Below are 24,295 nucleotides of genomic sequence, written 5' to 3'. Positions count from 1 at the left end.
GAGATGCACATATATATCCAAACTGGAGGCCATACACTCTCCAGCCAAGACCAGAATAGCTGGTCAAGAGGAGAAGGTCAACACTTTCACCACACCACATGGAACACATAGCCCTCCAGAACACATACCAGCAATGCCTTTACATAAAAACACAAACCACACACCCACCTTCACAAAGGCTCTCAATAAAAATCTACCCAATCAGCAGAGACCTCCAAGGCAGAAACACACTCGACCACCACAACACAACATGAATCATGAGACACATAACTCTCCTAAACAGTGTGCCACTCAACCAAAGCCCCTAAGGCAAAACAGCATACCCAGCACACTAGTCATAGGTGATTCGATAGTGAGGCACACTGATGTCTCACTCACTAGGTTGAATAAGGAGAAAGTAACAGTCAGCTGCCTGTCAGATGCCAGGATCTGACACATAACGCACTCAGGTCCTCAACAGCAGGTACAAATATGACTCTGTCATTGTACGTGTGGGTGCGAATGACCTGAGACGTACCTCCCTGGACTAAATGAAAAGAGGCATGGAGGAGCTCTTGGATTATGTAGCCCAGGTGGGTATGACCCTAGCCCTGAGCAGCATCCTACCATCACCCAGAATGATACCACAGTACAAGCAGAAAATTATTGATTTCAACAACTGGCTAAGTTTCTGGTGTCATTCTAAGGGGATCCAGTATCTGTCTGCCTGGGATGACATGACTGACAGACCTCAATGCTTTGCCATAGATGGCCTGCATCTATCACCCCTGGGCTTCCAGATACTAACCAAGGCTCTTGCCACCCCTATAGTGCCTTTTTGAGGTGGTGTTCCAAAGACCAAATTACCACCATAACAGCTGCAAACAAATGCAGTCTGAGGGTCATGCTGCTCAACGCTAAACGTCTAATTCTCAAAATTCACTTGCTTGAAGCACTCCTTAAAATGGAGAGCATCGACATTTGTGCTATAACCTGTTTCAAGGCAGCAGAAAGCACCCCATGCACTACCAAGCTATAACTCATTCCACTCCTTTTGGCCCAGAATCTGGACCGAAGCTCTAAAGGTGGTGGTGTTTCTATATTCATAAAGGATCCGCACACCTCCAGACTGGTAGCCCAACATAACACATCTGAGATACTTTAGGTGCAGCTAACACTGGGTAAGACAGAGATTCAGGTCATAGCTTGTTATAGGTCTCCAACCATGTCCCAAAATTCACACTCCATGTTCCTGGAGAATATTAGGGTCCAACTTAACACTCTCATACTGGGTGACTTCAACTATCCCGCCATTAACTGGGAAAACTACTCATGTACCAGTACACTTGCCCAACGTTTCCTGGAATTCATTAATTCCAATGCCCTGGACCAGCTCATTTTTACCTCCACTAGAGGTAGCAACATCCTTGACCTGGTCATTACTAACTTGGGCAACCGTTGCTCTACATCAATAGTCAACTCCTCCCTAGTTAGATCCAACCACAAACTAATTACCTTGGAAATCCCCCCCCCCCCCCCACACAAAGGTAACCGCCATGAAAAACTTCTCCAAAGCTAACTTTGGGCTCCTAAAAACAGAGATGGCTAACTTCACGGCACCCATGCAAATGGAGAATAGTTGTATGACCGCCAGATCATACACCAATGCACTGTACGAACATGTACACCAGTGCATGGCTCTCGCCATACCCAATAGAACCAAGACGCTCTCCCCCAAAAAAAAGGAAGCCAATCTGGTGGTCCCCTGCCATAAACAAAGTTTGCAACAGAAGGAGGAAACTGATGTGGAATAAGGTGAATTCCCAAGACTGGAAAAACTCCCTTATCAGCCTCAATAAAAAGTTGAGATCCCTCATGAAATCCTCTAAAGCTAACTATGAAAACAGAATTGCAGCAGATAGTAAAGACAACTACAAGGCCTTCTATAGTTATGCAAAGAATCTCCACAGCAATACCCAGATTTGCTCTGGTACCTCCTATACCGAGCCAACAAATATTGCCAATGTACTGGCTGACAGATTCAGTGCCAACTTTACCCCTCCTCCCCAAAGGTCCTATCACAATACCAGTAGATTGCCAGGCACCCAGTATTACTGCTGCACAGGTTAAAGTAGCACTGCCCAAGGCCAAGAATACAGCTTTTATGGGACCTGACAATATCCCTGGGTGTGTTCTACATGAACTACAGAGTGACGTGGCACCTCACCTGTGTGCCATGTTCAATCACAGCCTCACCTCAGGCTTTGTCCCTACCAAATGGCGCACTGCTATAGTCATCCCTCTCCACAAAGGAGGAGTGACTAGAGACCCTGGGAACTATCGCCCCGTTAGCCTGACAAGTCTGATATGTAAAGCTATGGAACGCATCATCATGGACCTAATAAACAAGGATATAGGGAATCTCCAAACTCTGGATCCCACACAGTTTGGTTTTGTGAAGGGTAGATCATGCCTGCTCAACTTGGTCAACTTCTTTGAGTCAGTCACCAGAGCTGTGGATGAAGGCAAGGTGGTTCATACAGCCTACCTTGATCTGGCCAAGGCCTTTGATACAATTCCCCATTCAGGAATCATAGAAAAACTCACTAAGCTAGGCATCAATCCCTATATCACTAGGTGGGTTGCAAACTGGCTCACATATAGAACCCACAGTGTGAAAGTAGCTGACTCCAAGTCAGACTGCCAACCAGTCATGAGTGGAGCCCTACAGGGATCAGTCCTTGGGTCCTCTCCTGTTTGGTATCTACTTCTCAGAAGTACAGGCCAACATGAAGGGACTCTGGTTGACAAAGTTCGCAGACGATTGCAAGTTGGGAGCCATTATTAACTCCCCATGTGATGTTGACATCCTACAGAAAGCCCTCACTGAGACCAACAACTGGTGTCAGAAGAAACATGGCCTTAAGCTCAATGCCAAAAAATGTGTCATCATCCCCTTTGGGAAAATCCCAGTTCCCATGAATTACCACATCGATGGTAGTCCACTGAACACAGAAGGTGTTATAAGAGATCTGGGAACACAGGTTGACAGCAACCTCTCTTCTGACCACCACAGTGCCACTGTGGCCAGAAAGTCCTTCTATGTGGCACATCTCATTACTAAGAGTTTTGCATCCTGGAAGAAAGAGGTCATTGTCATCCTCTACTCTTCCCTCATTAGGCCAATCATCGAGTACAATGCCCCATTTGGCATGTACCTCACTAGACACCAGCAACAACTGGAGAGGCCACAAAAGTACCTTACAAAGAGGATCCTAGGCTTTAAACACTTGTCCTATATGGACAGACTCAAAAAACTCCAACTATTCTCTGTCTCATATCGCCTACTTAGCGGCGATCTCTGCTTAACTTACAAAGCCATGTCTGACCCAGCTCTGTTAGAAATGCTACATCCATAGAAATCCCAATCCCTCTGCAACACACACTCCAGAGACCTCAACATCATTACCACAATCAACAGAATGTGCTGGAGAGACAGGTTCATAACACAGAGACTGCCCATGCTATGGAATAGACTTTTCATACATGTCAAACAGAGCACCTCACTAGCCCTTTTCAAGAGAAACCTTGATGAGTGGATGGGAAATAGAAAACTCACCCCAGGGATCACTCCAGTGGCTCTAATTGACAGAGGCACTGGAAACTAAGGTCGGGTGGCACAATGCCAGGGTAATCCTATGGGCTAGGCTTGTAAAGGCTCCAGGGCCATTAGCCTAGTACATTCTTATGAACCTATAAAAGAGGACAGTTGCTTTTTTATACAAGCATGCGGCCAACTTGAATAACTTAAATGATATGTAGGTAGAAAGGTTGGATAGCAGAATCAAAGAGCATTTTATATATTCCCAGTATGAAATAAAATTAGTAAACTGTAAATTATAACTGATCTGATAGTTTTGCAGAGGGGAATAACAAGCTTAAGGAAACAAGGGAGAAATAACTTGGAAATGAGTGCATACATACATACATTTTAGAAAGGATTAGTGTGAGGGGATAGCTTAAAGAGTAGAGTGAAACAGTTATAGCTAGCAAGCACAGGAACTGGGGAATACAGTCTTATCCATATCTGTGTATGCAGTGTGGCTGCATAAGGAGATGTTCATCGTGTTTCACTGTTGCAGTCATTACACTTGGGTTATCCTGCTGGCAGGCTACCCTCAGTTGGCCAGAGTTCCAAAGTCTAGGTCCGGCGTCGGTTGCTGTCGCCTCTTCCCTGACGTCAGTGCACCAGGGGTATAAAAGATGCAACCAACGCCATTTTCTTCAGTCTTTCTTGCCGCACGGTGCCCGAAGCCAAAGCAGTTCGCAAGTGTCGGTTGGCCAACTCCTGAGTTTTTCGAAACTGAGTTCCAGAACCGAAGTCTTCAATAAAGCTAAGTACCCCGTTGGGGAAACTTTTTCTTGCTCCAGACTGATGTCAGTAAAAGTTAATAATTGTATTTCTTGTGGGAAGCAAATACCTCATAAGGACTTTCACTCATACTGTATTCCTTGCCTAGGCCCTGACCACGACGTTACTAGTTGTCGGTTTTGTGCTAGATTCAACAAACGCACTATGAAACGTCGGTTTGGTTTTGCTTTACATTATTTTGGCTGAAGGTTTAACTACATAATGCCGTCGGAACAACTGACGACCGGAACTTATAAAAAATGCAAAGACAAAGAAAAGGACATGCATCCGAGGTCCAAAACCGACGACGAAGCCTCTTCTAGGCCGTTTGCTGGTTCGCCGGTTCTCAGTGAGGTGCTTTCGCAGCCCCTGACACCCGCTACCTCAGAGCCACAGGCCGTATCCGACAGCCATGTGGAGACACCGAGGCCTGTGGAAACTCAAGGTATTGGGCCTGTGGAAACTATTCCCTCAGATGGGTCTGGAGCCGCTGAACAGGCATCGGCTTCTGAGGGTGTTTTCAGACCTTCACAGCTTACTATTAAGTCCACTACAGCAGCCAAGGCAAAGTCAAAAACACCTTTAAAGACAAGGAAACAAGTACAGCATTCTCCTGAACAGTCATCCATGCCAAAGAAACAGATGCTTAAAATGGCCGAAGACCTAATTACTTTAATCAGGGGTTCCCATCCCCCTCTTGACAAAAGGCCTAGGCAAGACACTGACTATGATTCCTCTGACCAGGTTTCTATTTCCTCTGATTCCTCTTCTGATCAGGGATATTCTCTCCCTCCCTATGAGGACTCTGATGCAGAAGATTGTATACCTTCAGCCTCTCCGCCTGAGGATTATTCTTTTGGGGAAACCCTGCACACCATGAGGGAGCATTTCCATTGGGAGAGCCAGGATTACTCAGAATCCAAGAAAAGGCTCCGGGACTTCCTTTTATTGCCTCAGCACAGGCCCATGGCTATCCCCCCTGTGCTTGATATTGTTGATGATGTTTTCTCTGAATCCAGTCTGTCTCCTGATTCCTTACCCCCTGCACCAGTCAAGCCAGACAGGTACTACAGCGTCCCTGACTGTCATAAATTTCTTTACAAAAACCCTGCTGCAGTCCCAGAAACAATTTCGCAGGGTCCTAAAGGGGTTAAGGCTTCCACTGCTAAAAATCCTGTCCCCTCGGATAGGGATTCCAGAGCTCTGGATAGATGGCGGAAAAAAGTTTACACTTTTGCTACTTTAGCTGTAAGGGCTTTAAATTGCCAGTTTCACATGCTTAAATATCAACAGTACCTCATGTCCTTGTTAAAACAGAAAATGGTTACAAACTCTGAAAGTCCTGACAGTAAGGAAATGCAGGATTTATTTCATGCAGCTGAACAAGTGGGAAAGCATACTCTACAATGTGGTTTTGATTCATTAGAGGCTTCTTGTAGAGCTGTAGTTACAGGCTCTGTCATTCGAAGGCATGCTTGGTTGAAAGAACAAAGTTTACCTGAACATGTTAAAGTAAAATTATTGGATGCTCCACTACAGCATGATACTTTGTTTGGTGTTAAGGCAGAAGAGGTGTTAAAGACAATGGAGGATAAAGCAAAATCAATGCAGACAGTAAAGGATTTCTTACAGTTTCAACCACCTAGGTTTAGCAGAAACTGGCCTTCAAAAAAACTGGTCCTTTCCGGTGTCAGACAGGTCACAAAGAGGCAGATACAGACGCCCAAGAGGCAGATCTCAGCCCCAAGGCTCCTACAGACCTAAACAATGGGGTGTTTCAGTCCCCAAAGGAGGAGAAGACAAATCACAACCTTATAGGAAACAGTCCCAATGATTTCCATCTACAAATGCCAAGCACTTACCTTTTGGCAGCACCCCTAGGGGAAAGCTAGCACTTTTCTAAACAAATTGGCACATAATCACCCAGGACAAATGGGAACTGAATATTGTTTCTCAGGGTTACATGTTCCACTTTCACACCCTTCCAAAATCAAAAGGTATGCCGGACCTGCCACAAAACCAATGGGCAGAGGCACAAAAACAAATTGCTGCTCTCATGGACATGGGAGCTATTCAACGAGTACCACAGCAAGAACAGGGACAAGGATTTTACTCAAGAATTTTCCTACTACCCAGAAAGGACAAAGCCTGGAGACCAATACTGGACTTGTCAATCCTAAATACTTTCCTGGATGTTCCAAAATTCAAAATGTTAACACTACAGCAACTTCTACCCATGCTGGGCAAGAAGGCTTGGCTAGTTACTTTGGACCTCAAGGAGGCATACCTGCATGTACCAATCAGACAATCTTGCAGAAGATACCTCAGATTCATAGCTGGCTCAATGCATTACCAATTCTCTGCACTGCCCTTTGGCTTATCTACTGCGCCCAGGGTCTTCACAAAATGCCTGGCACCAGTAATTGCATTTTGCAGACAAAAAGGAATTCAAATATATCCCTACTTGGACGACTGCCTTATTCAAGCAGAGAGCAAGGACATTCTTCTAAAGCATCTGGCATTTGTAAAAAGATTACTAATTTGCCTAGGGTACACAGTAAACGAAAAGAAATCAAAACTAGTGCCCTGTCAAGAGATAATATTCCTGGGTGCAAGCTTAAATACAACTGCCCAGATGGCTTATCTCATGCCAGACAAACAAAGGCAACTGACTCATTACTTTCAAATGATGGCAACAAAGACCCAGCTCCCTGCAAGAAAAATTCTGCAGGCCCTGGGCTTCATGGCGTCCTGCATTCTACTAATTCCATATGCAAGACTGCATATGAGGAAACTACAATGGTATCTAAAAAGTGTTTGGACTCAGCATTGCCACAGCATGGAAACAATCATAACTTTAATTCCCTGCCTACAACAGGAGTTTTGATGGTGGTCCCAGGCCTGTCACCACAACAAGGGACAGCCTTTCACCTTACCCACAGCCAGGCAGACAATAACAACGGATGCATCGGATTATGCCTGGGGGGCACATATGGCAGGAAAATGTATTCAGGGCACGTGGCCCAAGGAACAAATGCATCTTCACATCAATCAAAAAGAGATGCTAGCTGTACAGAATGCCCTGACAGCTTTCAAGGACCTACTACATCCAGGACAACTATTAATAAAGATGGACAATACCACTGTTATGTGGTACATAAACAAGCAAGGGGGCACACATTCCTACCCCCTATGCAGGCAAGCCATGGCTTTGTGGAACACAGCACTGACCTATCAAGTACATCTGCAGGCACAATTCCTGCCAGGAACAAAAAATACACTGGCAGACGAACTAAGCAGAAATCTCATGGATCCTCACGAATGGAAACTAAATCCACAGGTGTTCAGCATGATAACAGGTAAATGGGGACGCCCAGACATAGATCTTTTTGCCTCCCCTCACAATTGCCAACTACAGAAATTCTGCACAAGAACTTTTCACTCTCAAGCATGGAAAGTGGATGCTCTATCATTCAGCTGGAAAACCCTGACAGTTTATGCCTTCCCTCCACTGCCTCTTCTTACCAAGGTGCTTCTAAAAGTCAGACAAGAGAGGCCAAAGATGATCCTGATTGCCCCAGACTGGCCACGCCAGCACTGGTACCCAATCCTAAAGAGCTTGTCTCAAGGCCCAGCCTGGCCTTTACCTCAAATTCCTCATCTTCTGACTCAACAAAACAATCAGATTCTGCACAGTCAACTCAGAACCTTAAATCTGGCAGCATGGCAGATAATGTAGCCACTCAGACTGTGCCTCTTTCTAAAGCCGTTATGGATGTCATTTTAGAAGCCAGGAGGCCCAGCACTAGGATATCTTATTCAGAAAAATGGAAGAGATTCTGTGCTTGGAACCAGGCATGAGGGCTCGAACCACTTGTTCCAAATATACCTCAGATTTTACAATACCTAACTGAGATGCTGGACAAAGGCCTATCCTTCTCATCAGTTAAGATCCATCACTCTGCCATTTCAGCTCATTACAATACGGAACCTCGTATTTTTTCACATCCTCTACTAAGACAGTACCTCAGAGGGGCAAAAGACATAAGACCCCCAAGGAGAGCACCAATACCAACTTGGGATCCCAATTTTGTTTTAGAAAAGTTCACACTGCCTCCTTTTGAACCAGCCAGCACAGCTGATATAAAATTCTTATCATGGAAATCTGCTCTGCTCCTAGCAATAACTTCAGCAAGAAGAGTCTCAGAGTTACAGGCATTAATGGCTGTGGAACCTTTCATCATTTTTCATCAGGACTGGGTTTCTCTTAGCACAAACCCAACATTCATGCCAAAGGTGGTTTCCAATGTGGCTCTTAACCAAACTATTCATTTACCAACTTTCTACCCAAACCCCCAGAATAAAGGGGAGAGACTTCTGCACGCTTTGGACATACACAGACAGCTACGATTCTGCTTGGACAAAACAAAAGCTTTCAGAAAAACTGAGCAACTGTTTGTAGCCTATGCTGCAGGATCACAAGGAAAGCCTATCACAAAGCAGACAATTTCAAAATGGATAGGACTCTGCATTCACTTCTGTTATGCACAATATGGCAAATCAGTGCCTAAGGGCATTAGGCCACATTCTACCAGAGCAGCAGCCACTTCAGCAGCCTTTCTCAGAGGAGTACCAACCAAAGACATTTTAGAAGCTGCAACCTGGAGTTCAGTGCACATTTTCACCAAGCGCTACCATTTACCTCTCTACTCTAAATCCAGAGCAGACTTTGCCACTGCAGTTCTGCAGGGCCTGGTAGCTTCTCCTAATCCTATTTAGACCCAGCCGCCCAACCTCAGCTTTGGGATTCTACCCAAGTGTAATGACTGCAACAGTGAAACACAATGATCATAGTACAGTTGTGTACCTACCATAAATGTAGATGTTCGAGTGCATTCACTGTTGCAGTCCAGGTTACCCACCCACCATTCCCCTTTTTCAATGCTGGGACTTTTCTGTACTTCTCAACTCTATACAACCTATGTGGTGTATTTGTTTGTAGATGAAGGAAATGTTTATATTAGTACATGCATGCTTTTTGGCATAACTTATTTTTTTCAGCCTTCCTATCTGGGGGCACCTGACATCTGGGGCAAGAAAAACTGATGAAAATGGTGTCGGTTGCATCTTTTATACCCCTGGCGCACTGACGTCAGGGAAGAGGCGACAGCAACCGACGCCGGACCTAGACTTTGGAACTCTGGCTGGCTGCGGGTAGCCTGCCAGCAGGATAACCCAAGTGTAATGACTGCAACAGTGAATACACTCGAACATCTACATTTATGGTAGGTACACAACTGTACTTTCTTCAGCATCCAACAAAAACAAAACAAAAAAAAAAAAACTGAGCACACTGGTCATGTAATACTTTATGTTGGACCAGCATGTTCTACTAAAGTATCTTACCCTGTGTGTCCTGTGTGTGTGAACATGGCTAAATGCCTCTAGCAATAGAAAGTGGTACTTTGGTTCATAACTGGTTGTCACTGCAAGATAGTAAGGAACAATTACTAAGTGAGACAAATGGGATCCATTTATGAGTACATAGCACACAGAAATATCCCTTTAGAAACAGCAAGGGCAAAGCTGCAAGTGTGGTTAATTGTGGCCACAGAGAATGCCGAGACATAACTCAGAAAGAAGCATTTCGGGTGTCTTACAGGAACTATTACTTCTGAATGACAAATAATGCTGCCTTTTAAACCAACCTACATTCTGCAACCGACAACTCTGCTGATGTGTAGGTAAGAAATAAGTAAGAGAACTCGAGTAATGCCAAAGTAAATAAAGGAATCCGTGCTCTAAGGAAGAAGTACGGCGTATTTATAAGAGCTATAGCAGAAAAAGAATTTTTAACTGTGGAACTAGACCCAAAATAACATTGGAAGGGCATCTGACAGTGACTGTCAAACAACTATTACTTGACTGATTGTGAATCTGTGGATGTGGTGTTTGATAGCGATGTTGTACAGGAGCCATGACAGCACAACTTAAGATTATTTACTTACAGGAGTGCTTTACAAACAGAAATAAGACAGTGAAATACATTTACATAGAGATCGAACAGCAGCAGCCCCAAGGTGGGGCTCTGAGAGATGTCTTTGCATGCAAATTAGGACTGTGTTATTGTTATCTGATGCAATTTTAAACTGATATTTCATGCAAATGTGTTTTACACCTAGATAATAGTGAAGCTTGCCGGAGCAGAAGTTATGCCAACTGTGGCTAATTTTAACACATGCAGACAAGTTTTTTAGGAGGTCAAAAGCTTTTGTTTGATTTGAAAAGCATTAACAGTGAGGAGACAGGCATTCACTGCTAATCTGATATAGTTTGTGATGGTCCTTCACACAAGATGTACTGATGTGATGCTTGTGAAAACTATGTTATGGGGTTAATCAAAAATTAGTTAACAAGAAGGCTGCCACCTAGAAAGTGAAAAGCCTTTCAAGGAGACTGGTTTAGATGAGCAGGGATTCTGTTAATGTATAATCTGGTAGGACAGAGTTTTCATCTCTCTTAGAAAAGGTGGATTATTAAAACAGTACTCCGTGTGTCCTGGTAGGGCCAAATGACAGTGACAGATTATAGACATGTTTGTGTTAGATAAGTAGCAGTGTTGATTGCTTCCTCCATTTGGAGAAAGTAGCTTACTTAATTTAAATTGTGTTTCTGTTAGACTTTTAGATCATACAGAGCATTGGGGTTCAGTGTACCATCACATTCAACAAATTTAAGTAAATAAATACATTATATGCAAAGAGCTTTGGATGGAAAATCAGGATCCATTAATCTGATGCACCATATTTTGGGGGATTCCTCCATGAACTAGAAGGGTCATTAAGCCAAAGCACTATTTTATAAGCTCCAGTGTTACTTTAGTTTCTTAGCATGTCTTCTAATCAGATTCAGTGTCTGGTTTGCTAGAATAGTATGTAATGTAGATAAATAAAATAAGGATCACCTCCTGTGCTGCAATAGAGACCTATCATGGAGCATGAATAACATACAAGCTCAATGCCAAACCATGTTCAAACTGTGCCACAGTGGGTGGCCTGCAACAGAGGAGTCACAAATCAAAGGAATTGCATAGAGAGCATTTTCAGTTTAGATAACTGTTGTTTGCAGACCTCTGTTTACTTCTGTTTATGCTTTCTTTATATTCCGGGCTAAAATTTTCATGTTAGCTCACAGCAAGACAGATTAAAATTCAAAAGCTTCAAGTCAGTATACGTTATACATAAAAGTTTGGTTCTTTGAAGTTTTGAAAGACCTTCACTATGTAAACACTAATTATCAAATAAGGACCAACCTTACTCCATCTTAATGTAAAATATGATTTCTTATAATGTGATGCCACTGCTGAGAAGATCAAACAACATAGCCAGTTTTAGGTCCAAACAATTATTGCAGTCTCTGAGGGCTCCCTGGTCCATTGGAGGACCACATTCAGTCTATATTACTTGTTTCAGTAATTTTGGTAAAATCCGTTAGTGTAAGAGAACATAGCTAACAAGACGATGAGTAGCAATGCCTCTAATAGTATAAATGATTCCAATGGCTGGCACTGTTTCTTTGTTTTTTTCTATTGGCTTCTAGTTACATGAAAAAAAACTCAGACTGCCATTGCAAAGAACAAACAGATGAGTATCAAGAAGTGAATGTTCACAATTTTGATTTCTTGGCATAGTTAATCCTGCTGGGAGGATACTCTCTCCACTAAAACTGATACACATGTGAATCTCTTAAATATGATGGGTCTTGCCCTGATTCTTTTAATGTTGTTGTGAACCACTTGACTCCATTACTTCTGGATGGGGACCTGGTGACTCTGCTAATCTTTCTATATTGTTCCGATTCTGTTTAAACTTTTGGTCCATCTGATTCTCTTAATCCTGTAAGGGCTTTCTGACTTCTTTGTCTCTGCTAGGATTCCTTCTGAACCAATGCTATTTGGATATCCTGACTTTATAAATTCAGCTGGGCACTCTGTTTCATTGCATCCTCCTAATGGTCTAACTTTTTATACCCCTCAACTTTTTAAAATTTTTGCTTCATTACTTTTAAAAACAGTTTTACACACATGCAATTCTGACTTCATCTTAACTAGTGCATTCGATACTTTTTAATGATACTTACTGATTATAATCAGTCATCAAAACAACCACAAAAGAAAATACTGTAGTACCTACAAAGGAGAAACAAATTAAGGGCAGGGGTTGGGTGGGTTGTAGAAGCACATGAGGGGAAAGGGAAAATACAAGGCATATATATTAGAAAAGAAAAAAGTTAATATTTGGGGTAGATGTAGGCATATGAGTTTTCTTTCTGCATAACGTATAGATATCATTTCTACTTAATCTCACAAATTCATGTTACCTTGGACACTTGATAACCTGTAGGTAAGAAAATCTACAAAGGTCTATCAACATTGTCTCTCTGGAAACTTAGGAGAAGTCTAATCTTCCATTTTGCTAATATGAATGTTCTTACCTGGCTTTTTTTCCTTAGGAACATTATTTAAACTATTCATGTGACTCATTACTTGGATATCAGGTAAAGTGGAAGTTATATTTCTAAAGCCTTCAAAATAATCTTTTTTTGTCTATGACCATTAGGTGTGATCATTAATTGTAGCTTGCCATTTTATAATGAATGCTACCTGGTCAAGATCTATGACTGTTGCTATTTTGACCACTCAGATGGTTATGGACTTTCATAAATATTTTTATTTATGTGGATCAGTGTTCTACACTAGTTAACAAATACATATATACATAAATAAATCACTATTGATCACAAAGTGATATTACAGTATTTGTTAGAAGAACCTTATCTTGATTTAAATCAGAGGCAATAATGACCTTTTTCCAGGTAAAAGGGAAGTATCCTCCCATTTAGAATGTTGAAAAAAAAAGATCTGAAGAGTGAAATTAGTTGGATTCATCCATCCAGATTCAGGGAATTGCAAATTTTAAAATCCACAATGGCCTCTCATTTCTTACGTCCAATTACTCTGATTGAATTACACTAACTTGTCAAGAAAGAAGCCGTAGTGATCTCAGGAAATACTGTCACATATCATGGGATCTCTTCACCCTCTGAGCTTTCTTTATCTCTGGTACTCTAAAGGATATGAGAAGTGGGCCTGAGACATTGTACTTTATGCCTTGCAAGGCATCTGCTTTGGGTTATTACCCTCCCCTGTCTCTCACTCTTTCTCTCTCTCTCACACACATGATTTTTCTGCCTCCACTTTTCTGAGACAATATTTATTCTATTTTCACTTTTTTCTTTAAAATTGCCTCATTTCCAGATATAATTACCTGCCCAGTGCCCCTCCTTAGTCGTCTGATCAGACATCCATGACAGCTGTCCAGCTTTACCCCATGGACCAGGACCCCAGAAGTGGGGAAATCTGTGTGAAGGCAACTGGGGAGTGGGCAGGGAGAGGATCAGAGCATCCTGGCATGGGGCCATTCTGACAGATGAAGGGCTCTTGTTATACCATGTGCACTGTCCTGCCAGTAGCCAATGTACATTACATCAAATAGACAACACTAGACTACTGTTCTTGATTTCCACGAGAAGTTTTAGTTCTTTGGCTAGAACCCCCCCCAAAAAAAGATGAACTGGCAGAAATGTGTCCAAGGCCAGTTTCTCAGGGATTGGGAATGATAATGGATCCCAAGTTGCCAGGATTGTGGCCCAGAATTAACCTAAACTTTCTGACACAGAATTTACCTTGTATCTACAAATACCTACTTCTGGGCTTCTCTTTATCTGCTTTTTCTTTCTTCCTTTGCCCAAAGTGTCACTATTAAAAAATATCTAATTCCTCACTCACATCTGCCATTAACATGTCTTAACAAGTAATAAGTATCTATGTTGAATGTAGCTTCTTCTTTCGGCTTTTCCCGGTTAGGGGTCGCCACAGCGGATCACCTGTCCGCTCATGATTGGCAGTAGAATTTTACGGTGTCGAGTTGCCAGCTCGGCGCCCAACCTTCCACAGAAGGCACACACATGCATGCACTCACACCTAGGGCCAATTTAGAGTGTCCAATCAACCTATAGCATGTCTTTGGGATGTGGGAGGAAACCGGAGCACCTGGAGGAAACCCACGTGACCACGGGGAGGGCATGCAGACTCCACACAGAAGGCACCCCAGCCGAGGATAGAACCGGAGAACCTCTTGCTGTGAGGCGACAACGCTAACTGCTGCACCACCGTGGCCGCCCTTCTATGTTGAATGTAGCAGTTTCATGTAATTCTGAAATTCCTTTTATTGAGGAGAGGTGGATTCGCCAAGTACAATTAAAACGTCAGTCTATGTTCAGGATCCTTCCCCTTCCTTTTCTTACATCCTATCTTTCTTCTACAAGATGATTTCTTCTTCACTCTACCTTCTCTTTTCCTGACAGAGCTTGACTGGCACCCTTCAAAGTCTCATCCTTACATTTGCCACGTAAAACCCTTTCCTGCATTATTATTTTTTTTTCGAAAGTGTCATCTATTTATGCTACTATTGCTTCCTTTTGATGACCAACTAACCCTTGTCTTGTCTCCTAGCAGACTTCTCTTCACATACTACCAGTACATTCTACTATAGCTGTTAAATGCTGTGCATTAATAGTGAACTATATGTTTTGCCTCTGAAGGTGCAACAGTTTCTTTTACACATACAGTATATGTAGTATGCATATCTTTGAATTTCAGTCTGTCAGATTTGTTTTAATTGCATTTTAATTAGTAAAAGTACAATGTTTGCAACTGTATGCGGAGTTCATATTAAGTCTTACAAAACATTGTGATACATTATCATGCCATTATGTCGACTGTTGTAATACATGTGTAATAGTCATTATTTGGAGTTGTTATCAGTGTACAACCATTGGAGCTCTTCTCCCACAATCCTAATAGGCAGTGCCAAAGGAGACATGCTTGATTATCAAAAGTAAATATATAATGAACAATTAATAATAATCCTGTCCTATCCCAGATTAAAGTCCAATGTACAGAATGGCAAAGTAGTGTCCTCTGGAGTGTCCACATTAAAGTGGTGTGTGTGTGTGTGTGTGTGTGTGTGTGTGTGTGTGTGTGTGTGTGTGTGTGTGTGTGTGTGTGTGTGTGTGTGTGTGTGTGTGTTTCAAAAAAGGTATCCTGTAGGGCAGCCTGCAGCCCAAAGATTTACTACTTTCTCAATTTGTCTGTATTCATCCCCTTTCAATGCCTAGAGGATGCTAATGCAACTGGTAAAGCATTTTAGTTAGTCCAGGCCCTGAACTTTGATATATGATGTAAGGATTTGTGGGAACATAACACCACCTATACTGAAACAAAATAAAATTTATTTTCCTCCAGGAGTATTTATTTTTTGATATATCATCATTTTGGTAAATCAAACCACATCCTGGTGGTGTCCCTTGTAGGCATCTGATCCTCAAGATAAAAATGTTATCATGACTAGAGTGCTGTTGCCAAAAAAGTATAAAGAATTATGGATCCATGTCATTACACAATTATTTGTTAAAACACTTGAAAAGGGAGCTCACAAGCTTGGGTTTCTTACAGAACACAAATTTATTTCCTGGCCTAGCCTGCTTAGAAGCAATGCTTAAAATACAGACATCCACTCAGACACTTATGTGTTTAGTTTTAGAATTATGAGTTGATAAAAGACACCCAGCAAGGTTTAGTTGCATTCTGTTTGTCAGCATAGACATGACCTTTATTAAAATCTCTATCCAGTGTTAACAGAAATAGATCAAAAACTCACAACAGTTCACAGTTTTGTCAGTGTTTGGCACAGAAATTCAATTCATTTTTTAGGAAATGGAGGATTATGCCAGGGTGGATCGTTAGGTACCAAAAATGGGAGTATGTAGAGAATCAAATGTTTGAACTCAGTACCTAATGTACAGATAATTGAGGAGTTGCTCCTGGACATATTTCTAAGCAGTATTTCACAAAACTGTAGAGTGACTTTGTTAGCTAAATAGCGAATATAGCTACTTTTGTGTTTCACATCCAGGAAAGCTATAAAACTGTATTTTCTGACTCAGAAATCTGGATTAAAAAAAAAAAAAAAAAAACATATATATATATATATATATATATATATATATATATATATATATATATATATATATATATATATATATATATATATATATATATGTCCTGGGTACTTCTGAAGTCAAATTGTCCCTATTTGCTTAGAAAAAGAAAGGTAAAGATGAAACCCTTGTCATGTAGCCTTGTGTGTGTATGGGGGCGGAGGGGGGGGGGTAGAAGCCAGAAATGATACCTAGCTATAAATATTTGGGATTCTGTGTGGATCATCTTATGAATTTTAATATATTTTTTATATTGTCTCATGAAATGCACAAGAAAATGAGTCTACTGTACAAGCTGGAAATGTCAGAACATCTAAACATATTAAAGTGCTTATGAAAAAAATGCTGTTTATTGAGTTGGCTTGCATGCCGCAGCTCACCCCTCTGGACCTGCCCATCTTCTTCACCTGCCCCACATCTTCTTCCATCTGTGTCAGACACACATGGTGAGCTACATTCCACCAGGTCTACTGCCACTTTAATCCAGGGTCTTAGCACGATTTCACTGAAGTAGCATTTTTATTCAGTCAGTCTTAAATCATCCCCTCTTATGGCTGCCCTCCTCTGCACTGTCCTTCAGTATTCATTTTTGGTTTCAATTTATACATACAGTTATCGTATCTCTTCTAATGTGTGCAGACTGCGCAGTCTTTCCTCTTATTCTTGTCTGTATGTGCTCCCTCACTGATTTTGGTAATTTTAGGCACTCCCTTTTATCCTCGTTTCCTTTATTTTACTCCCAGACCAGACTGCATCTGGCGTAGGCCGCCATTCTTAATTTATTTTTACTGTATATTTATCCTCTTCATTCTTACTGATGCTATTAAAAGGGTTTGTCATCAAAGTGAAGGTTTGTTCCGGCTTGCTAGTACAGCTACAATGTCTCTGTCTGTCTGTGGTGCTGGTGACCTGGATTTGGAATTAACATTTGAGTCATTTGCAGACCCATCACTTACAGTCTAGATTAAACATGGGAAAATGTTTGTCCCAACTGCATGTGCATTTGTTGGGGACACTGACTGGGGAGGTGCTTGATCCTAAATGGAGGAGGAGGAGTGGCAGTCACCTGAGTGAATATGAAGATGTGTCAAGTGGCAAAATGTGTTTGTGGGAACATGTGAATGACATTGTCATGTACGTTATATACCACCAATACATAATGCCTCCAGCATTATAGTGCAACTGTCAGCTAGTAACCCAGAGATTATCCTCTCCTCCCTCCACTGGTAGTTTAATCTAAAGTTGTGAAAGGTTGATTCCTACTGACAAGCAGATGCCAACCAAAATGCATTTGTAACTTTGGGCTGCTGAGGAAGCAAGCGGAGTGTATCCCTGAATTAGAAGGACTAGTAAATCAGAGGCTGAAAAAGGAAAGCCATAAATACCATAAAAAAATACTGACATGCTTGCAGTTGGCCAGATAAGCTAATCGTACCACTGTTTGATCATGAATATCTCCAGATGGTCTTCTATTAAGCAGAAGATGCAGACGGTGCTTATAGCGGATATTGGTCTTCTTCAAGGGTTCTGTATCAACCATGAGAAAGTAAGTAGTTTGAATTCCCAAGTAATCTGAAAAATTAATATGAAGCAGAATGGAACTCAAGATTTCCATTGGGGCAGGAAGCCCTCCCACATCACTTTACGGCCTTACTTAATATAACTAAATCTGAGATGTGTATACTTGAGGAAGAAGGGAAAAGGGTTATCCACATTCAGCGAAACTCAAAGTGATTACATTTCTGCACTCAACATCATTTGCAATAGACATTGTCACACCCAAAGTACTTACTATTGCTTATTAAGAATCATGCAGGTATCACTAAGGTAATGTCTCTAGAGGAATTCCTACACAATAGCGTAAGCTATCTGAATGTCACCTTATGACGTTTCTCATCTCCAGAATCAAAACCTGTGACAAGGCATTCACTGAGTTAGCATAACATAAGAGCAGATTACCATTAAGTAAAAATAACACAAAGAGACATCAGTTTATTGACAAAATGCAATCTGACATTTAGGAAAGATAGTCTCCAGGAGATAACATCACCTACAAGAAGCAGCTATGTAAGTACCCCTATTAATTAAATGTAATGTGATAATGGCACAACTGATTTGATGACAGTCTAAAAAGCTTCATGGAAACAAAGCAAGTGAATTATAGTAAATTCATTAGGAACACTAAACGTATGTAAAATTTGTGTTAGAAAAACAACTACTTGTAGAATCAAATGTGAAGAAAATATCAATAATGTAAGGTCCAAAGGGATGTCACTTAAAAAAAAACAAAATACACAGTAATATGATGCATATCGTTTGTAGTTGTTAAAGTAGTTCATACGCTTAATCACACAACACTCACTCACACTTTTGTTCCACTTCTGGTAAGAACCAATATGGCCACGGACTAAGCTTGACAGGCCAAACTTCCTTTGCAAGCCACAGATTCCATACTAATACTGGGAAGCCCATTAAGGGTTCCAGTGTATTGGAGCCTATGCCCAGTACACCATGACCAGAAAAACTCCAAAGAGGGACAGTAAAGGGGGAAACAATAAGATTCCTGAAACACTTCAGTTGGCTCACCTCACAAAATGAAGGACCTGCAGATATACTTTGATACCGTTCTGCATAACCAAGCTCCTCAGTGTATTACACAACAGAAGCCTAATGTTGCTGTGAAGAAGCCTCATTTTCTCCACTACTTATCATGATTTTTTTCATTTGGTTACTATCCACATTTTATGAACACAGTAACAATGAGGACATTTATTTATCAGGAAACTTTAAGAATCCAGCTCTAGCTTCTCCACCTTAGATGAGTTTAGCACTGAAAGCCTCTATCTACTGTCCCTGTTTAGGTTCAGGATAATTCCCCAAGTACACTTACTTCAAATTCTGTTTTCCCATGCAATATATATTGAACAACAGAATTACTGAAACAAGGTGCTTAAAAGATAATGAGTACTTTTTGCCTGGGGGGGGGGTGTGTAAGCCCCTCTGCACCCCCCACCACACCATTGCTAATGTAAATATACCAACTCCAAGACTGTAAAATAATGGAGAAAAAGGAAAATCCCATCATCTTTGTTATTCAGAGTTTTCATAAAAATACCAGATTTCCACTAACTCTGTTTTCTATTGTATTTCATTTGACTGGTGTAATTGAGACAGAATGCATTAAGAGTGCACTTTGACTAACCATATGGACCCCCCCAAACACCTTGGTTGACATGTCAGTCTCAGTCTTCCCCTTTGCTGTCAGTCATGAACAAAATCTCAGGGCACTTTTCCACTATGGACAGCCTCCTCTACCCTCAGCCACTTAAGTATGCAGTCTACTCTTTTCAGGGAATTTCAGAATTGTCCATGTTCCTAGCTACGTCACATTTAGTTATGAATTGCTTACCCGCATCTTAGTGATCAGGGATAGATGCAGCAGAAAATGACAACATTATCTATGAAGAACAGAGATGACACCTCAAAGTACTCACAGGAAGCACCCTCCCTACCTCCATCTGTATACTGTTCATGAAAATCCTGAACAGATTTGGGGATGAGATATATCCTTAACAGGGCCCAACACCCACCTGGAAAGGATTTGTATCAATGTTAAAAAAATGGACACAGCTTTCATTGTTTTCATAAAGGAATCTGCGTGAAACAGTGGCCCTGGTGCACTGTCCTCTTACAGAGCCACTCACAGTATTTGGCAGAGTGTGCAGTAAAATGCCCTCTGTAAGTCCAGAAAAAGAGTGTAGACTGCATTAATAAACTCCCTTGACCCTTTATATAAGTGAATAAGGTTGAAGAGCTGGTCTGCTTTTAATAGCTAGATGAAGGCTGCGTTGCTCCTCCTAAAACAGACATTTCCTTATCAGCACTATGGCATATGCTTTTCAAAGGAGTCTGAGAAGTATGGCCCCCTCATGCTTAGAACATGCACACTAATCCCCTTTCTTAACTCATTAACACATCCAACACAGCAGGTAATGATGTATAAATCAGATGATGACTCAGCTTTGCCTACAGGAGAGACAGGAAGGAAGCAGAAGAAATTTGTTAAAAACCCGCTTAAATAAAGGCAGTGAAATGTGTCCGTGGTACACAGACATCTAGTAGGCATGAAAACTGTTTAGAGGGAGGTGTGTTCAAGAAAAATAGGTTGGTGCTGATGCAGTTGTGCAAGTCTTGTCTCACTTACACTGTTGTGAGCTTTTCCTGAATGCTATACCTTCTCAAAGACAAAGATAAAAAAGAAGCAGTTATACTGACTACAACAAAGAATCTGCAGGGCCTAAAAAAAGCTGTATTAAGAGAGACTACAGGACCTCAGTATGTTTACCTAGGCTGTAAATTCAGTATGACCAAATCCATCAGCTCCCTGAGAGGCATAATTAAGGCACAACAAGGTCAGATTTCTTGTACAAGGATATGTGTATGAATATGGATCCAAGATATCAAACTAGACAGGAACAGGCTATACTAATAATCACTGCCTGAAGATGGACAAAGCATGATTTACCCATGACTGACACGGTTTGTGTACACACTTCATTATGAGTGGGTTAAACCTGCTTTGCCCACAGCAGTGATCATCACAATTAGACAGTGGAGGCACTTAAAGATATTTTCACATTTATTTAAGTTGTATCATAGACAGATAGCTTGTATTCAGTTATGGATGTCTCCATACACACTGAAAAATGACACCATTTGTTGATATTGAGCATGTATACATGATTTATGCATTAACTTGCAGTGTCGGGATGAAGCTGTACTTTATATTAACATACCACTGATGTTATGGCATTAAATGATTATAGGTGTGTTTTGTAAATGGAGAATAATAAATTACCATTTGTCTCAGACCTATATATATATATATATATATATATATATATATATATATATATATATATATATATGATAATTCACTAACTTGCAAGTATTAACCAGTTGCAGACATGTTCTAACAATTTATGCAAATATTTTTCTGATGGTAGCTGTAGTTCATCTCTGCTAAAAAGACTATTTAGTCAATCAAATGGCCTTATTTTAATGTTATTTTTAGAAATGGTTTATAATAATGAGTAAATAAGGAAACATTTATTTTTGGAAAGAGTGTTAGACATGTAGTTCATACTCTCAACAGAACATGTAAAGAAGATGTAGATGTATTTATGCTATATGGGTAGTAAAAAAGTCAAAATTCTAAAAATACCAAACCAGAGGAGAAGTTGTAGATAGAAATTAATAAAGAGCTGAAGGACTTATCTGGGAGGGTAGGAAGGCAAGAGTTAAGTGGGATAAGCTGATTCTTTCAGTAGAACAGGGTGGATTGGGTTTATCCAATTTGAAGGGGTATTTCAGAGCTACACAGTTAAGACTCCTATACAACTTTATTTCAAAGTGGAAAGGGATAATGATAAAACAGGGGGAAGCTCAAGAAACAAAGACAGACTGGGATTTTGGATGCAGGCCTTTAAGGAGAATTACAATAATCATACAGAATATTATATCCATAAAATAGCAGAAAGTTCTAAGAACTAAACCAACATGGGATTAGAGAAAGGAGGTACTGCCAATAGGGATGACTGCAATTAGGGATATAGAAAATAGGCAAGAGGGGGCTGGAATTTATTCAAGAAAACTGGCAAAGAAACCAAGGTATTGGGAGCAAATAATTAGAGAGGGAAAGATGATAGAATGGGAAGACGCCAAGTATTTATTTGGACTGCAGGTTAGAGATTGCCTTCCATATCAGGGACTGGTATCTGAGTAGAGGCAAAGAGAAAGAAATAGGGGGTCCTAAATGAAAGACCAACACTGGTAGAGTTTTTAGTAGAATCTAGAGTAGAAGCTGCCATTAAAAAATGAATAATTAGTAGACCATATAAAATATTGCATGATAACTATAAGACTCAATCAGAGGAGGTTAGAAAGGATTGGAAGAAGAGAGATTGGATAAGCAATTCACAAAAAAACAAACAAACAATGGGAGGATATATGTATGTCTCCCAAATATGTAACAAAATCTAGAAGATGTAGGATTTTTGTCTGGAAATGTTTGCATAGATACTTCTATACCCTAAGTAGACCTCAGAGAATTTTTGCTCAGGCAGACAGCAAATGTTGGAGGTGTGACAGGGAAGAAAGAGGTAATTGGGAACATATTTTCTGGGAGTGTGGTGAATTGGTCGATTTTAAGGATTCCCTGCAGGATGCACTGTCAGAGATGGGTGGACAGATTGGTCTGATGAGGGAGATGAGTATTCTGAGCTATGATACAGAATCAGAATTGCCTACGCATGGTAAAGCCTTGCTGTGTCTAATAATGGTGGCTTCCAAAAAAGCAGCTACTAGAAAATGGAAATCAAAATCTAAACCAACTGTACTAGAGAGTATAGTAACAGAGATAAAAGAACTAGAACTGAGATCTTTAGAAAAGGGTAGGAGCAACCTACATAGGAAAAAATGGGAATTGTGGGAACAATACATTTAAGGGAGGAATGAGGCTTAAAAGGTGCCGGACTTAAATGAGCTATGTAATGTTTGACTGAAAAATATTGGGTAGATTATAAGTGATGTATAATGTTTGCAACTGGGATTGTGTTGGTGTGGTTTGTTTTCATTTGTATAAATGTACGATTGCCTATGTAGTAAGTGATGGTTAAATAACGATGTTTCTTGTTAAAAAAAAGCAGGAATTGAATAATTTATGTAATGTTGCTTAGGTTATATGTTGTATATCAATATATGTGATGTAAAATGTTTGTGTCGTTAATTATAGTGTGATTACTTTTATATGAATGTAAATTTGCCTGTGTCACAAGTGATAATTCAATAAAGGCATTTGGAAAAAAACTAGATCAGAACAAATAAAAATGGCGAAGGCAAAAATAATCTGGAATGGTAGTGTTTGCAGCAAGGAAATTAATAAATTAAGAAGCGGTCTTAACAGTCCTCAAATAACATTACCTATGCTTTTGCTGCATACCAATGAATTGTGTACAGAAAGTGTGGATCAGGTTCTAAACCCATGCTGCAATCAGTTCAGACTATGTTTAAGACTATCATCCCTCCTGAAGAATTATTTAAAGAGTATCTCTGTTGTTACAATGACATTTATTATGTGAGTGATATCATCTCATATAATGCTACTGCAGTTTATTAATAATTTTCTTGGATGTAATTCAATCCTTCATCTCACACATGTAGATCTTTGCTATCTTTGCATTTGGAACTTGCGGAGGATACAGTGGAAATATAGAAGCGACAATAAAATGTAATGACGAAAAGAATGTGACAACACTTTCCATTCCATTTGGATATCCATTCAGGTATGAACATTTTGCTGTCTGATAATCCTTATAAGCATTGTCTAATGGCAGTGAACTGAACTCAGTAAGGTATTTTGGGGCAACATGCTTAGAAGAACAGGTGGGATTTAATGAGTGTAGGTCAGCTCTCTTATTGTATGGACTAAGACAGAGACGTAACCACTGCATATCCGGCATGTTGACTGACAGCTGGCTCACAATATGATATCCATCCTGGTATTCCTTCTAGGCTATGTGTATTTGTTAATGTATACACACTTTACTCTCCCAAGGGAATATTGAGCATTGGGACCCAACACATCACTAGGGCTACAGTTATTTATACAGAATGTCTCCAGTGCCCAAACTTTCACCCATAGATGCAAGAAATGGGCTGCACAGAGTATCAAGTAGGAGTATTAGATGCTTGAAGATAGCAGGAGGATAACAACCACAAACAAGC

At 40.6% G+C, this 24,295-nt stretch overlaps 1 protein-coding gene across 1 annotated transcript in view; it reads left to right on the top strand.

Moving 5' to 3' along the window:
* The window catches only part of SYPL2 (synaptophysin like 2), a 348,607-nt gene that overhangs the window by 192,097 nt on the left and 132,215 nt on the right, over positions 1–24,295 (top strand). Inside the window, exon 3 of the mRNA XM_044076881.1 lies at positions 23,732–23,853. Within this exon, the coding sequence (XP_043932816.1) occupies positions 23,732–23,853 (122 nt within the window). The remainder of the gene's footprint in view (positions 1–23,731; positions 23,854–24,295) is intronic.

This window comes from Protopterus annectens, chromosome 7.part0 (assembly GCF_019279795.1).
Source record: "Protopterus annectens isolate FY-2018-M chromosome 7.part0, PAN1.0, whole genome shotgun sequence".
NCBI classification, from domain to species: Eukaryota; Metazoa; Chordata; order Ceratodontiformes; family Protopteridae; genus Protopterus; species Protopterus annectens.
Note: the sequence above shows the minus strand (reverse complement) of the source record. Positions and strands in the feature narration are given on the sequence as shown.